This window comes from Vigna umbellata, chromosome 5, assembly GCF_029865625.1.
Source record: "Vigna umbellata cultivar VRB3 chromosome 5, Vumbellata_1.0, whole genome shotgun sequence".
Taxonomy (NCBI): domain Eukaryota; kingdom Viridiplantae; phylum Streptophyta; class Magnoliopsida; order Fabales; family Fabaceae; genus Vigna; species Vigna umbellata.
The window spans coordinates 58,085,435-58,100,870 of record NC_142169.1 but is presented as its reverse complement, the minus strand read 5'-3'; the positions used below and the strand labels follow the sequence as shown (position 1 = coordinate 58,100,870).

General features: G+C 32.9%; 1 protein-coding gene across 1 annotated transcript; it reads left to right on the top strand.

The window, feature by feature from the left end:
- The first annotated feature begins 1,848 nt into the window (after positions 1 to 1,848).
- On the top strand, positions 1,849 to 3,053 carry LOC148198722 (uncharacterized). Its single transcript, XM_088114927.1, has 2 exons — positions 1,849 to 2,431; positions 2,524 to 3,053. Exons 1-2 carry the CDS (start codon positions 1,871 to 1,873, stop codon positions 2,815 to 2,817), a joined length of 855 nt encoding a protein of 284 aa, XP_087971053.1. The 5' UTR covers positions 1,849 to 1,870; the 3' UTR covers positions 2,818 to 3,053.
- The last annotated feature ends 12,383 nt before the right edge of the window (positions 3,054 to 15,436 follow it).

The window sequence follows — 15,436 nt, the reverse complement described above, 5'->3', positions numbered from 1 at the left end:
GTGAGGAACAGCAAGAGGTTCAAATGGGTGAGGAAGAAGAAGAGTTTGGTGGTGGTCATGAACAACAAGAGGTTCAAATGAGCGAGGAAGAAGAGTGTGATGGTGATGATGAGCATGAAGAGGTTGAAATGGGTGAGGAAGAAGAAGAGTGTGATGGTCATGATGAACATGAAGATGTTCAAATGGGTCAGGAAGAACAAGAGTTTGTTGGTGGTGATGAATATGATTATCTTGGGGAAGAAGAGGAAGGGGGGAATGTTGTTGAGGGGGAAGTAGAAGCTTCAGCTGAAGAATGTATGGATGACAGTGAAGAAGACAGAATGGCTAATGAAGATGATGGGTTTGATGTTCAGAATGATAGGGTGGACCAATTTCGGAGAAACATTAATCCAGTTTTGGATAGGTGGAATAGAATGAAAAAGAAGAAGAAATGTGTGCGTAGAAGAGGCAATGTTGGGGAAGGTTCATTTTTACTGAATGAAGAAGTTGGAGATCATGAGATCAATGAAGAATACAACAGTGATGAATTGGATTCAAATGTAGATAGTGATGAGGATGTGAGGTTATCAAAGGGGAAATTTAAAAAGTTTAGAAAAGATGATATGAACAAGAACTTCAGATTTGAATTGGGGATGGAGTTCTGTTCTTTAAAGGAATTCAAAAATGCACTATTGGAGCATAGTGTATTAAATGGAAAAGAGGTTAAGTTTGTGAAGAATGACCTGAACAGAGTAAGGGCAGTTTGTAAAAACAAATGTGGTTTTCTGATTATGGCTAGCAAGGTAGGAGGGAAGCAAACATTTAGGGTGAAAACCTTGGTTGGACGACACAGTTGTGGAAGGACCTTTGGAAACAAAAGTGCAAATGTGAACTGGATTGCACAAGTATTAGTAGATAGGTTTGTAAATGTGGCTAACATGACTGTCAACCAAATAATTGATGACATTAAGAAGTCATTCAGTGTTGGAATCATTGCTTGGAAAGCTGGAAAGGCAAAGCAAATTGCCTTGGATTCTTTGGTTGGTGATGGAGAGCGACAATACGGTCGTGTATATGATTATGTGGGTGAATTGCTAAGAGTGAAGGTGGAACATTTAAAATTAAAGTCAATCAACCCCAACCAAGTTTGCCTCCAAGATTTGGCTCATTCTATATGTGTTTAGAGGGTTGTAAGCAAGGCTTCTTAGGAAGTTGTAGGCCCTTCATAGGGGTAGATGGTTGTCATCTGAAGACAACATATGGGGGTCAGCTGTTGGTGGCAGTGGGCAGAGACCCGAATGACCAATACTTCCCACTAGCTTTTGCTGTGGTTGAAAATGAATGCAAAGAGAGTTGGAGATGGTTTTTGACACTACTACTAGAAGATATTGGAGGAATTGATTGTCAACGTTGGGTTTTCACCTCTGATCAACAAAAGGTATCTTCATTTTAATATTTCCCTATTTTTATACAGTAGCAATTGGAATACTTACTATTGAGCAAGACCTTTTCTGAATTGCAGGGACTAATGACAGTTTTTGATGAGATCTTGGAAGAAGTGGAACATAGATTGTGCTTAAGGAACTTGTATAACAATTACAAGAAGAAGTTTGGTGGAGGAGTGCTTATTAGAGATCTTATGATGGGGGCTGCAAAGGCCACATTCAAACAGGATTGGGAAAAGAAAATGGGTGAGTTGTCCAATGTTAACATTGATGCTTACAATTGGTTGCTATCTATTCCAACTAATCGTTGGTGTAAACATGCATTTAGTAGTTATTATAGATGCGATGTCTTGTTAAATAATTTGTCTGAGTCATTTAATAGTACAATTTTACTAGCTAGAGACAAACCTATCATAACTATGATGGAATGGATTAGAACTTACATTATGAGGAGGTTTGCAACACTTAGAGAAAAAGCAAAGACATATACAGGAGTTGTGATGCCTAAACCACGAAATAGGCTTGTTGGGGAAGTTGAGAAGAGTGGAAATTGGATTCCAACTTGGGCAGGGGGAGCAAAATTTGAAATCACTCACGGGTTTACTATGGATAAATTTGTAGTTGACCTTAGTAACCATTCATGTAGTTGTTACTTTTGGGATTTGGTAGGAATTCCTTGTAGGCACGCTGTGGCTGCCATCAATTACAAACAAGAAAACCCTGAAGACTATGTACATCCTTATTACAAGAGAGAGGCTTATGACACTTGTTATGGCCCTGAGATTGTTCCAATCAATGGACAACAATTGTGGTCTACTTCTGAATTTGGTTCCCTACTGCCTCCAATTTATAAAACACCCCCTGGGAGGCCTAGAAAACTAAGAAGAAGGGAGGCTGATGAATATGTCACTCATACAAAATTATCAAAGACGAATCTTCTTATGAAGTGTAGCAGCTGCAATGAATTTGGTCATAATGTAAGAACATGTAAAAGGGCAAACAAAAAGGTACAAAATCAATCTTTTACAACTTCACTTATTTACACATTCAAACTTATTTACAATCTTACAATTGCAATGTTGCTTACTTCCATTTACAGAACACAAGGGCCACTTCCAGTTCAGGAGGATTTGGCAGCACAAGGGCCACTTCCAGTGCAGGAGGTTCTCAACCACAAGCACCTCCATCAACGTCAGAAGGAGGACCAACATCAACAAGGGGAAGAACAACTGGCAGTGAAGCAGGAGCTGCATCAAGTCACCAAGGAGGAGGAACATCAAAACGGGGAAGAAGTGCCAGTGGAGCAGGACCTGCATCAAGGCACGACGGTGGAAGAAGAACATCCTCAAGACTAGCTGCACAACATCTAGGGTCCCAAGCTAGTACCAATTGAAGAATTATTGTAGCCAACCCTTTATTGTATTGAATTTTGTAATTCACAGTGACCCACTAAGGGAACAATTATAGTACTGCCTACAGTGGTTGGTGTGGTTGCTTTTAATATTTTTTGTAGTGGAAAGGGACCACTAAACTTATGTTATTTAATAGTATGTGACCACTTCATTTTCAAAGGGACCACTAAACTTCCAGTTGTATTCCATCTTTGCATAATGGCAAGTTAACTTTATTTATTCCAAGTCCACATTTACAGATACTCTGCATGTGCTTTCTTATGCTGTGAACTGTTTTCTTTATTAACATAAATGAATATACCAGTAACAGTGGAATGTTAAAGGGAAAACAAACAACAACATAAACAATTTCCAGACAATCCTCATTTTATTCAACCATAATTCTTAGTTACAATTCATCTTTAACAAAAACATAATACAAAAGAAAATTGTTAACGCCCATGACAAGATAAACAACAACAACATCATTTTTCCAACTTTCTTCTCTTCTTCTAATTTCATTTTCAACTTGTCGTTCTTCTTCCTTAGATCCAATACGAGTTTTTCATTTTCCAAACACATTTGAAGTTCTTCACGTTTTCTTTCAAAGCTTCCTTCAGTTTCAGAAACTCCTTCATCATGCCATTCAAAGTAATTACAACTTGAATTACTCTGCAATCAAAACAACACAGGATTAATTCAAAATTCAGCAAATGAAATGAAATATTTAATCACTTACTACCCAATTTCTACATCTATAAAACAATCTTCCTTTGTTCTTCACAGTAGTTGCCTTCAAAACCAACAATGTTTCACCACAACCACACAATTTAGAAGGTAACCGTGAAGATGATCCACAACTTTGCGACTTAGACGAACCAATTGACCTTCGCGTCCAACCATTTCCTCCACTGTCACCTTTCATTTCACTACAAGAAAACAATCCCTTCATCAGCTTTGGTGCCCACAAAAACCCTATATCCCAAATCGTCATATTCACACGAAGAACAGAAGAAGACCAAAACCAAAACATACAAACTTACCTCAGCAATACCAACTCCAACCTTCAGATGTACCCAAGTTCTTTCTCCTCAGCTGCAGCCACGAAGAACAACCAAACTTCTTCAAATCTCATTTATAAAAGATCACGAAGTGCTTAACTGACTTAATCTCAGTTCAACAGTTAAACATCCCACGTGGCAGAGAGTGAAGGCAGAGATCAGTGATCACGTGGCATCGCCGTTTGCCACATCCACAAAAACTTAACACCGTCCATTTTTAAGGACTAATACTCAGAGTTTCAAAACTATAAGGACTAAAAACCATCAAAGTTCTGAGCAGGGACTAAAAACAAAATCGTCTGATAGTTCAGGGACTAAAAACATATTTAACCTTAATTTTAAATGCAATAAGAATAAATTTAAAATATCTATTGACTAATTTATTATTTTTAACTTTTTTTTTTAAATATATAAATTAGAGTTCTAACGAATAGAAACTATACGAAAAATTAAAGGCCAGAAAACAAAGTATTTTTTGATCATTGTTATTTAAATTGTGTGAAATTTGCATGTTCAATATGTCACTTCAAGGCTCGTTAATATTTGAATGATTTTTTTTATAACGTTAATGCTGTTTGAATGATTTTTTTTTCATAACGTTAATGTTGTGTTCATTTGAGGAAGATTGAGGAGATGATTTTGGAGAGAATTTGAGGATAATTTTTTTGTCGTTTATTTAAGTGAATTTAGAGGTAATTGAGAGTTGATTTGGAGGTCAAGTTTGTGAGAATTAAGGTAGGATTTGATTGATGTGATAGATTTAAAACATTTATTTAATTGATAGAAATTAAAGATTACTAAAATCCCCCTACTTATTAAAATAATTTAAAATGATAATTGTTAATGTTATATTTAATTGTAAAAATGTTTATAAAGAGTAAAAAATTAAAAATAATTATCAAAATTAAAAGAATTATAATGTAGTAAATGAATTAAAAAAAACACTACTTTACTACTCTTTCTTTTTCAATATTATTTGTGACATCCCAAATATATAGTATATATGCAAAGACCTCACCAATTTATAATATTAGAAAGCAGTTAAGAGATGTACTTAAAGTATTATAGGATTATAGTCTTCCAGAATTGACTAAGAAATTAAAACTTCAAGCACTAGAGTATTCCAAAATATGTCCAGAATTTGAAATTTAAAACCTAACAAGGTTCTTCAAAATGACATAAGAGAACTAAGAATTCCTAGTGAGTCTAAGCTGCAGCATCATCTTCATTTCTCTCCAATGTTGCCTCCAAAGAAACCTCATATTCCTCTACTCACATCCAAGTTGATGATCATTGCAAAAGAAAACACATACAACAAGCACACAAACAAGCAAGGGTGAGCTAATTATATAAAAGCATGCATCATATCAAGCACATAACATACAAGAGTTAACTTAAATCAAAGCAATTTAAGGCATACATCCTAGCATGTTATCTTCTAGACTTAGACTCGTCCGGACTTTAGAATGATAGTCGAGCTATGGCGGGTCCTGCACTCATGGTGACTTATGAAACTTGGGTTTCCCATCCTGCCACACTCACGAGGTTAGCCTGTTCCGGGTCTTGAGCTCCTACTTTCATTCTAAAACACTAAGGATCTCACCAAGAGATCCTACACAGATGGAACTTGATTTACAACTTGGATCATACTTTCATCACTTTGTAATCTTATACACAATCTCAACAATATACATTACTCACCACTCACAAATTATAAAAATAAAATCTCCACAATTGAATCTAAGTTAATCAATACCAAGAACCAAACAGCTCCAACTAACCCATAACAACTCATAAAATGCATCAATTTATACATACCTACAAGTAATATAATTATTGATTAACACTCACGTTTCAATATAAGAAACAACTATCCTTACTATATATATATATATATATATATATATATATATATATATATATATATATATATATGATACGTATAGTATCTTGTAAATATACATATTTATATTATATTATAAGCATATCAAACTCTCTTTTCAAGCACCTGTTTTGTTGCAATCAAGGCTACTCTGGATTCTAAATTAATCATAACTAAATGTCCACCCTGTAAATCATAAAGTGCAAAATGGATATTGGAGTTATTGTTTAGAAATACCAACGCACCATTAAACTAATATGCACACACACACACACACACACACACACACACACATATATATATATATATATATATATATATATACTTTAAATTCCAAACACACAGTGACTGATTTCCTAAAATTATAATTGACTAGAAATTAACAGATGATAACTTTATGCATCTACAATCAACTTGTTTTATTTTATTTTCATCTTAGTAGAGATCTTTCTTTACCCCAATTGGTCACCGGAGAGGACCCAAATGTCTGAACGCATCAAACTCACCTTCGACGCCAGCACATATGACTAGTCACAACTGACTAGATCAGGCCAGGGCTGCTCTATGATCAGAGATGTGCCAACTCAGGTTTTTAAGGTTCCTCTATCCTACCAACAAAGAAAGGCTCTCAACAATTAATAATTAATTTATTTAAATTATCTACGATGTTCTCTTATGCTCTAAATCTGAAATGCCTAATTTTAATATTTTCACTTCCTCTCACAACAACCTCAAACAGTATCTGTACATCTATTTAATACCCATATACATGCTATTACAGAACCCTTACTCCAGACCTTCCAACAAGATCAATTTCAGCCAACAAACTCATTCAAAACAGATTAAATTCATCACATCACAACATGCACAATTTCACAGTTTCAGTTATAACACCCAATACAATAAAAGTCATAAAACAGTTTCACAAGAGCACACCAGTTCAACATTCATATGCATATATTTTTATAAAATAAATTCATACAAAAATAATTAGCTCCCCTTACCTGGAAAGCTTAACAGTACCACTTCTAGGAACGCTCTAGCAGTACCTCCTCACAAAGGCGAGTTTGACAGCACTTATAAGCCACCAAAAATTGGTGCAGAGCACATTTCTTAGAGTTGGAAGGGACAAAGAAACTAAAGGAAAAACTATCAGTAACAGGCGACCAGCAAGTTGCATGACTTAGGTTCAAGAACGGTTGAAGAAAAGGAAAAAAACACTTACCGGTCGGAATGGAAAAACGTTCGGTTCAAACTGAAGCCCTTGGTGCAGCGAGCGCGGAAACACCTTCAAATCAAAATTTGATCGGTTCAGTGAAGAGAAAATCTAGAGAGAAGGCAAAGAGAATTTTAGGGCAAGGGTTTTAGAGAGAGAGAAAGACAGGTGGCAAAATGAAGGAATTCTGATTTTTAGAAAACCCCTTCCTAAGGTCATGGGTCCTTAGCTTATGGGCTGACTGCCTCAACATAAGGCCCAATAGCCTTATTATTTTCAGGCTCTTACATTATTATTATTATTATTATTATTATTATTATTATTATTATTGACGTGTGCTAATACGGTATTATCCTATACCTTGTCAAATTTGAGTATTTTGTATGCATAAACATAACATAACTAGTATAAAGAATGGGTTTTGAATGTGAAATAGTAGCATATGTATGAAACAAACCATATGTAACCTCAACTTGAATAACCATAATTGGAACCCGCTTCCCTCTCTCTTTCACGCCTTCCATTTGAGAAAAATTCTCATTCTCAGGATTCCCTGCAAGTGCCACACCAGAAGAAATTAGAACAGGACACCTCCAAATGCAACCTGCTTCTCACCCCATGCCACCCCAATGCTCTTTCCTCCATCTTAACCCTTCACCACTACTTAAAATGGATGAAAATAAAGAGGAAATCGTGAATATTTAAACATTATTCCTAAACACAAATGTCTGGGTCTGATCCTAGTCCTGGACGCACGTTCATATGGATCATAACTGGTCTTTTGTTCATCTCTATAGTGGCAGGAGGTGCATGCCTTGTGGCATATATGGACCATCACAGCGCAAGCCTTCGTAACCGAATACACACCTTGGGAATCAATACAACAACTTTGCAAAATGGGGAACCAAATTCGCAATTATAGGAACCGAATACGTTTTCCCTTCTTCTTCACACTGTAACTGAATACGGCGTATTGGAACCGGTTTCACCTTCTTCGTCTTCTCCAGCTTCACAGCTTCATGTTCTTCATCAACCACTTCCTTCTTCATCGTCCGCTGTCCATCAACCTTATCTTCTTCATCTACCACCAACCTTGCAACCTTGCAATGTAAAAAACAAACTTCATCTACCACCGAATATATTAATGTACCAAGGTTCGAAGAAGTGGAATCATATGTTTATGTTGGGGCACACCAGACTTTTTCGTTTCGATCCTTTCAAATCTCGTATTCATAGTGGGTGATCGAAAAGTATACAATCCCACAATTCACCTTAATTCGTTCTGCGCATTTCGATGCAAGTGACCACAATTTTACCTTCAATTCCTCGCTCTGAGTAATGCGTAAATAGTAACTCACATCAAGTGAACACGATGTAAATCATCTTTTTTTTTTTTCTCTCAGCGATCATTCCTAATATGGATAATTTTCTCGGCCAAGTTACTAAAATCGTTCTTTTCTTCACATTTTAATATAAACTATATTCCTGAAAGTAATTTAAGTATACATCTCAACTATATTTAATACCTAAAATTAGTTTGATCACATTTTTAAATATACGTACGAGTCGTAAAAAAGTACTAAGAAAACTCTATGTTTTTTATAATTTGGAAGAGAGAGATTTAGGGTGAAATTTAAGTTAACTATGGAATATTTCATTGGTTTGTTTAGAGCATGTATTCTACGTTTTGTTGAAAAATGATTTATTAGCGACATAAGTTATCTAAAATTTATTTCTATTTATATATAGTGCAGTAGTTACGAAAATTAACAATTTTATTAAAACGTTATAGTACTGCTTGCGACAGTATTCCGTGTTTTTGTTAAAAGAAAATATTTCTTTAGTATCAAATTATTTTAAACTAACTTTTTAATTACGTAATTAAGACAATAACAATTTCTCTAGCACATTATACTACTCTAATGACTACTCATCAATTAATACATTGAATATAATTAGTTAATAGGTAATACATTTAATCACAAACCAACTTGATGAAGTCTAGGACTAAGATGAAATCTAAAACTCAATAAAAGAAGCTCATTCTAATTTAACACAAAAGCTCATCATGAGGATAAAGCAAAGGATTTTTGTCGCACTGAAAACGTAAAGTTGATTAGGCTACATATTTATTCATGGTCGTATCAAAACCTAAATAAAGAGTACCAGCTTCATTTTCATCATATTTAACAAAATATGGGAGGTAAAAATTTGACATGAAACTCCTGTTTAACCAATTTATTTATATTTTAATTATTTTTTAACTTCAAATGCCAAAATATTATTATATGATTAAAACGAATTATAAAGTGAAATTATGAATGACAAAAGGATTGATTGAAAACTGAACGCGATAACAAGAAATCTGTAGATACCTAGGTGTTTAATTCAGTTTATCTTTAATTTATAAGACTCTACCCCTTATTTTATTTATCTGATGAAGTGATTCAATTGCTGAAATAATCTCATTGTTGAGTTGAATAAATTCGAATTCACCAGTATACGTGTATGATCCGATTCATCTAACCCTACTAATTTCAATGATATGTATGAAGCCAAAAATATTACATTTGCGAACACATTTTATATATATATATATATTTATTTATATATGTATATATATATATATATTTATATATGTACATACATATACATATGTATATATATGTACATATGTACATACATATGTATATATATGGTACGTAAACTCTTTTTTTCAGTATATATGGTAGGTAAACTCTTTTTTTTTTAAGTTAATACATTTTAGTAAGGTATACCAGATTTTAGTAGACAAAAATACCTTCATATATTATGTATTTTAAGTTTTAAGGTCAAGAGTATTTGAATAATTTTCATTTTTAAAACTAAAAAAAACAAGAAACTTTCAAATCCTTATTCGCTGTCTCTTATTCCTCTCAACCCTCTCTCTTTCATCTCTCTCACTCTAACCTTCTTTTCGTCATTCCTGTAGTAGCCTCAAACCTTTAGTAGCCCCAATTGAAAAAATCAGAAACACTCACCTAACCTTAATCTACCTTCCTCACTTATTCAATTTATTTCTCTCATCTCCATCCTTTCTCACCCACACACGATAACCCACGACACTGCAATTTATTGCTCCTGTTCGTTTATTTATTTTTCATTTTAATAACAAAATAATTGATGATGTTGATGTTGATTTTTGATTGGAGGGTTGTGTCATATCTTTTCTCTTCTGATTGTTATTAAATTTCGTTTTTAAATTTTAGAATTAGTAGTTTCTCTTTACGGAGATTTGATATTTTCACTATTAAGTTGTCTGAAAATATTTTCCAGAAGAAAAAAATCGTTATGTGGAAAGGGGATTCCGGAAGGGGTAGGTCATTGTCCAAAAAATGGATTTCTGAAGTCAATTCTTAAAAATAATTCTAAAAACATATTTTTTGCTGAAAATAATATTTCAGAATATACTTTTCACCTTCATGCATATAACCCATCGTCAAAACACAACAAAAAATGAAGATCATGCACACCGTGCTAAATGATTTAATAGCAACAAATTATTGAAGAGAGTTATGAACAGAGAAAATTATTGTTGTTCACTTTGTCCCCTTATTCAGAAAAGAGACCATTGTTCGTTCCCTTTCGAATGTTTCTCGTTCCCTTTCAAATGTTTCATATTGATAAGCATATATTTATTTGATTTTTGTAAAAAAAATAAAAATATTCTAACAAATTACATATGTTCTAGATTTGAGCAGATTGTAGAATATTGAGTAGTTTCCAAGAAGAACTGCATTGATATACGAACTAATTAAAAATCAACCAAAAATTAGTAAACTAGTCATAATGAACATGTTAACTCTCAGTTGGACCAATTTTCCAAAGTAAATCACATCATGTAAGTTTACTTTAAAAATTCACATCTCCAACTTGTTTGGTCAATATAAACATGATATTGTCATTCTGATTTATCATTTGTCGCAAAAGTGAAATTAAGAAAAAACAAAACCCATTGAATTTTAAATTGGAATTTAAACATAATAAATTTGTTATCATCAGGCTCATAATTTAACTTCTACTCCTTTCATTTCTATGATTTTATCAAAATTGGTATTAAGAAACTAAATGCTTTGCAACTATTTCGTGGGGCATTTCTTGTTTTTTTTTTTTAGTTTTGAAATTATTGTAGACTTTAGTTTTTTACAAATTTAATATCAGAAGGGAAAAAATATAACACAGCCCTCCAATCAAAAATCAACATCAACATCATCAATTATTTTGTTATTAAAGTGGAAAACAAATGAACGAACAGAGCAAAAGCAACAAATTACGATGTCGTGGGTTGATGTGTGTGGGTGAAAGAGAGGATTGAGATGAGAGAGAAAAAAATTGGATAAGTGAGAAAGGTGGATCGCGGTTAGATGAATGTTTATGATTTTTTTCAGTTTGAGCTACTGTAAGAATGACAGAAAGAAGGTTATGGTGAGAGAGATTAAAGAGAAAGGATTAAGAGGAATGATGGATGAAAGAGAGAGGTGAGTAAGAGTTTGGAGGTTTTTTATTTATTTTTTTTAGTTTTGAGAATTGGAAATTATTCAAATACCCTTGACTTTAAAACTTAGAATCCATAATATATGAGTATATTTTTGTCTACTAAAATTCAGTACACTCTGTTAAAATGTACCAACTGAAAATCGAGCTCACGTATCTTAAATTTTAATGTATATTTTCATTTCTAAAATTATTGGTTATAAGTGGTCACTCCAACTACAAGTATGTAGTAATCATTAACACAACCCCATCTCATTACTAAAATTATGTAATAGAATTCAATCTTTTTTTATTTACGATATTGTTTTAAGTTTATGATAAATTTAAATTATTTTTTTGACTTGCAATAACGTAATTTGTTTTTGTAAGTTTCACCCTCCCCTCTCACACTTTTTTTTCTTTTTTCCTTTTTCTTCTCCTTTAAATACTCATATATGCACTTAATCTAAATTTCTTTTTATATTTCATTTATTTTAAAAATAATATTTTTTCTTATACTTTAAAATTTGTGCTTTAAATTTAATAATTTTTATTTAAATTGAAGTATATATATGATTTTTAAAATAAAATAAGAGGTAAGTATCACTTCGAGAGAATTGTTTTATTAAAAATATAAAAGATTTTAAATTAGAAGAATATAATTATTTTTTAAAACATAAAAAAGTAAATGTTTACTTTAGAACTGGGGAGATTAGTAGAGTTATTTTTTTAATTGATAAATGTCTAAAATAAGTAAATTTTTTATATGAATTTGAAGATTATTATGTTTTAATTAGTCATATTTTTTGTAAGTAAATAATTTTTTTTCTTAAGATATAAAATGAGGTATTGATAATTGGAGTTTTATGAAATGTAATGATATTTTGTTATTTTGCACTTAATATTGGGAGAAAGTATTAATTATGCAATTGAGTCATAATAATTGACTTTGAACCATGGAAGTAGAAAAGACAAGATAACATATTTTGACTTTTTAAATAAGCACAACATATTGGAGCCGAGCTACATGAGGAAACTTTTTTTGCAATGAAAGCACCAACGCATAAGGCCGAGGAGTTAAGAAAACTCTCCCTATAAGGAAAGGTCAAGTATTGAGCATCAAAACAAGGGACTGAGCTGAAAAAGAAACCAACCTGTGAAGAAACCACTTTGGTTTGCATAAAAAGTTGGGCTAAACATTGCCCAAATTTTTTTATAAATAAATACCTCGTGTCCTCATTTTAGGCATTAAGTAGAGGGTCAAATATGTAGTAGTAGAATAAGAATGATTAGGTGATGCTAGATAGACTATGTTCTAAATGTAAATAGTATACGTTTAAATGTTGTCACTTGCAACATTCTACTCCATGAGTAATTGATTTCTCCATGGTAATATCAATGGAGCAATAATTTTATTATACTTTCTTTTAATTTATGCAATTTATCTTAGATGTGTATACTTTCCTTTTTGGTTTATGTTTAATGCTTGTCTCGATATATGTCTTATAATATGATCTAGTTATTGGAATATCCTAGGAATGAGATTTTAGCAACAAAACCAACTAAATCAAGACTAAATTAAAATAGTTGCCAAGGATAGAACTGGGTGTTTGGGCCCATTGCTTTGACTCTTAATGCAGGTATTGGGTATATCTTGTGTCAAGGAATTGAGCAAGTTATTTAAAACTTATATAAGCACTACAAGAGGAATTTGTGTGTTTTTGGCATTAGAGAATAGGGAAAGTAATATTCATCACCAATATTATCTTCAATGGTGAGGATATATCTAATTAAGTTGAACAAAGATATATAGCCTTGGAGCAAGTATATGTGATTGAACCTCCATAAGGTTATTAAGTAATTTTGTTACTAAAGGAATCTACATAAAGTTATTTATAACTTTATTTTGGAACAATTACTATTGCATATCTAAATTGAAAGTATTTGAATTGTTGTTATATTTTTTGATTCTATCACAGTTGCTTTAAGACATATAAACTAAATCTAATGTCCACTTTACTCAATCTATATATACATAAGTACTTTCTATCCAAATACAAAAATCTCAAAAACAACTACCAATCTACTTACAAAACTAATGTATATATCATAACCCACATTCGGTTGTACCACAATCGACTTGGTCCACTTGCCAATAGGTCACACAATTGAATAAATCTTTTAAAACTTGATATTGTGTGGTGTTTGGGATTTTGGGACTTAACAAAATCTTAACTTAAGTTTACTCCCATATGGGATTAATTTGATTCATAATCTATGGGTAAATTTGAATTCGATCTTAAATAAGTTCTCATTTTATGGATTCATTAAATGTGGGGCATAAAAAAACACATCTTTCTAAAATCTTTCTCAAAGTGGGTTAAGATCAGACTCAAAATGATCTTGGTCCTATTATAATATTTTAGTTAACTCTTAAATGTAAGTTCTAGTTAAAGATTAAGATGAGTTAGCCTAGATCAAAAGTTGAGACAAGTTAGCCTAGGTCGAAGGTCAATCTGAGTTAGTCTAGAAAAACTTGGTTATACCCTTTGACTTAGACCGACTTGGATCAACCTTTAAGTCGAGCCGACTTGAGTTGACTTTCTGTCTCATCGACTTTTAATTTGGCTTGACTCGTCTCAACGTCCGATCCTAACTATCGTTAACGACAAATGAACTCTGATTTGAGAGAGCAGGACGCTAATGTGAGCGAGATGAGCAGGATACCAATGTGAGCAGGATGCGAGATGAGCAAGAGTAAGAGTGTGAATCCTTTAAAGGCTTTTAAAAGTTGAATGAAGATGACCAACGAAAGAAGATTTTTGTTAGACCCATTAAAATCCACTCAAAACCCCATCTTAGTGGATTACATGTGTCAAGGAAGGGGATCCGAAAATCAGATAGTAAAAGACAGGTGTGTGATGCAGATTGGACGTTCGGTTTTGACGGTAGAAGCAAAACTCAAAGTTTTCAAAAATGCACGCCACTTCTGCATGCACACTTATTTCCCAAAGTTCTGAACTTTCATTTTCTCCTCCTTCTCTCTAAAAAAACCCCTACTTCTCTCTAAGAAATCTTAATCTTTTCTTCTTCTGATCACCACTCAAACACCGTCTGAACACTTCCGACGTCGAGGGCGTTTGTTTGAACCGATCAGTTTCGGATTCTGGACTGGTAAGTTCAGCTTTCTCAGCCGAGTGGTTTTTCTATACATGCAAACTCAGTTTTCAGTTACATGAGTTCCTTAACCCATTTCTGAACGTCTTTCTGGTTGTTCATTTGGTTAGTTTCGTAAATCGTGATCGTAGTCTTCTAAGAAATTGGTGGTGAGCTATTCTGTTCAAATTGTGAACGTTTGATCACGCTTAGAGGTAAGGGAAGCTTATATAATTTGATTTTTATTCTCGTTTTTGAATGCTGCATGTTTGTTTGATTGCTGGATAAATATGAAGTATGAATATTTACTATGTTATGGATGTATGAATGTATGAAGATAGATGTTGAGGAATGAATTGATATAAAGAATCTTAAGTCTGTAGTTCTCTATGAAAATTGATGTTTGTCATTGAAGGTTATTGACCATTTAGTTAACCTTGGGTATTCGATCTTGGACCAAGTGTTCGTTTTCATTAGCGTTCGTCCTTAATAAGTGGTTGGTATTAGGTTAACGCTCATTCAATTATAATTCTCGGTTTCTATTGGACTAGGTTGGAACTAGATTCTTTCATTTAGAGAGAATTCCAGTTAAGGAACGAGCGTTTTCGTTTTGTAATATTTGTAAATAATCGTTTGGCCAAGGGTAGTCGTTCCTTGATATTTAGTTATAAACCTAAAATGGTATTCTATATTAGTTAAATATACATATGTATTTGTATATTCGTTCTTCCTTGATAACTACTTAAAATTGTATCTTATTATAGTTGTCACACCCTTATTCTATAAGTTAAGTA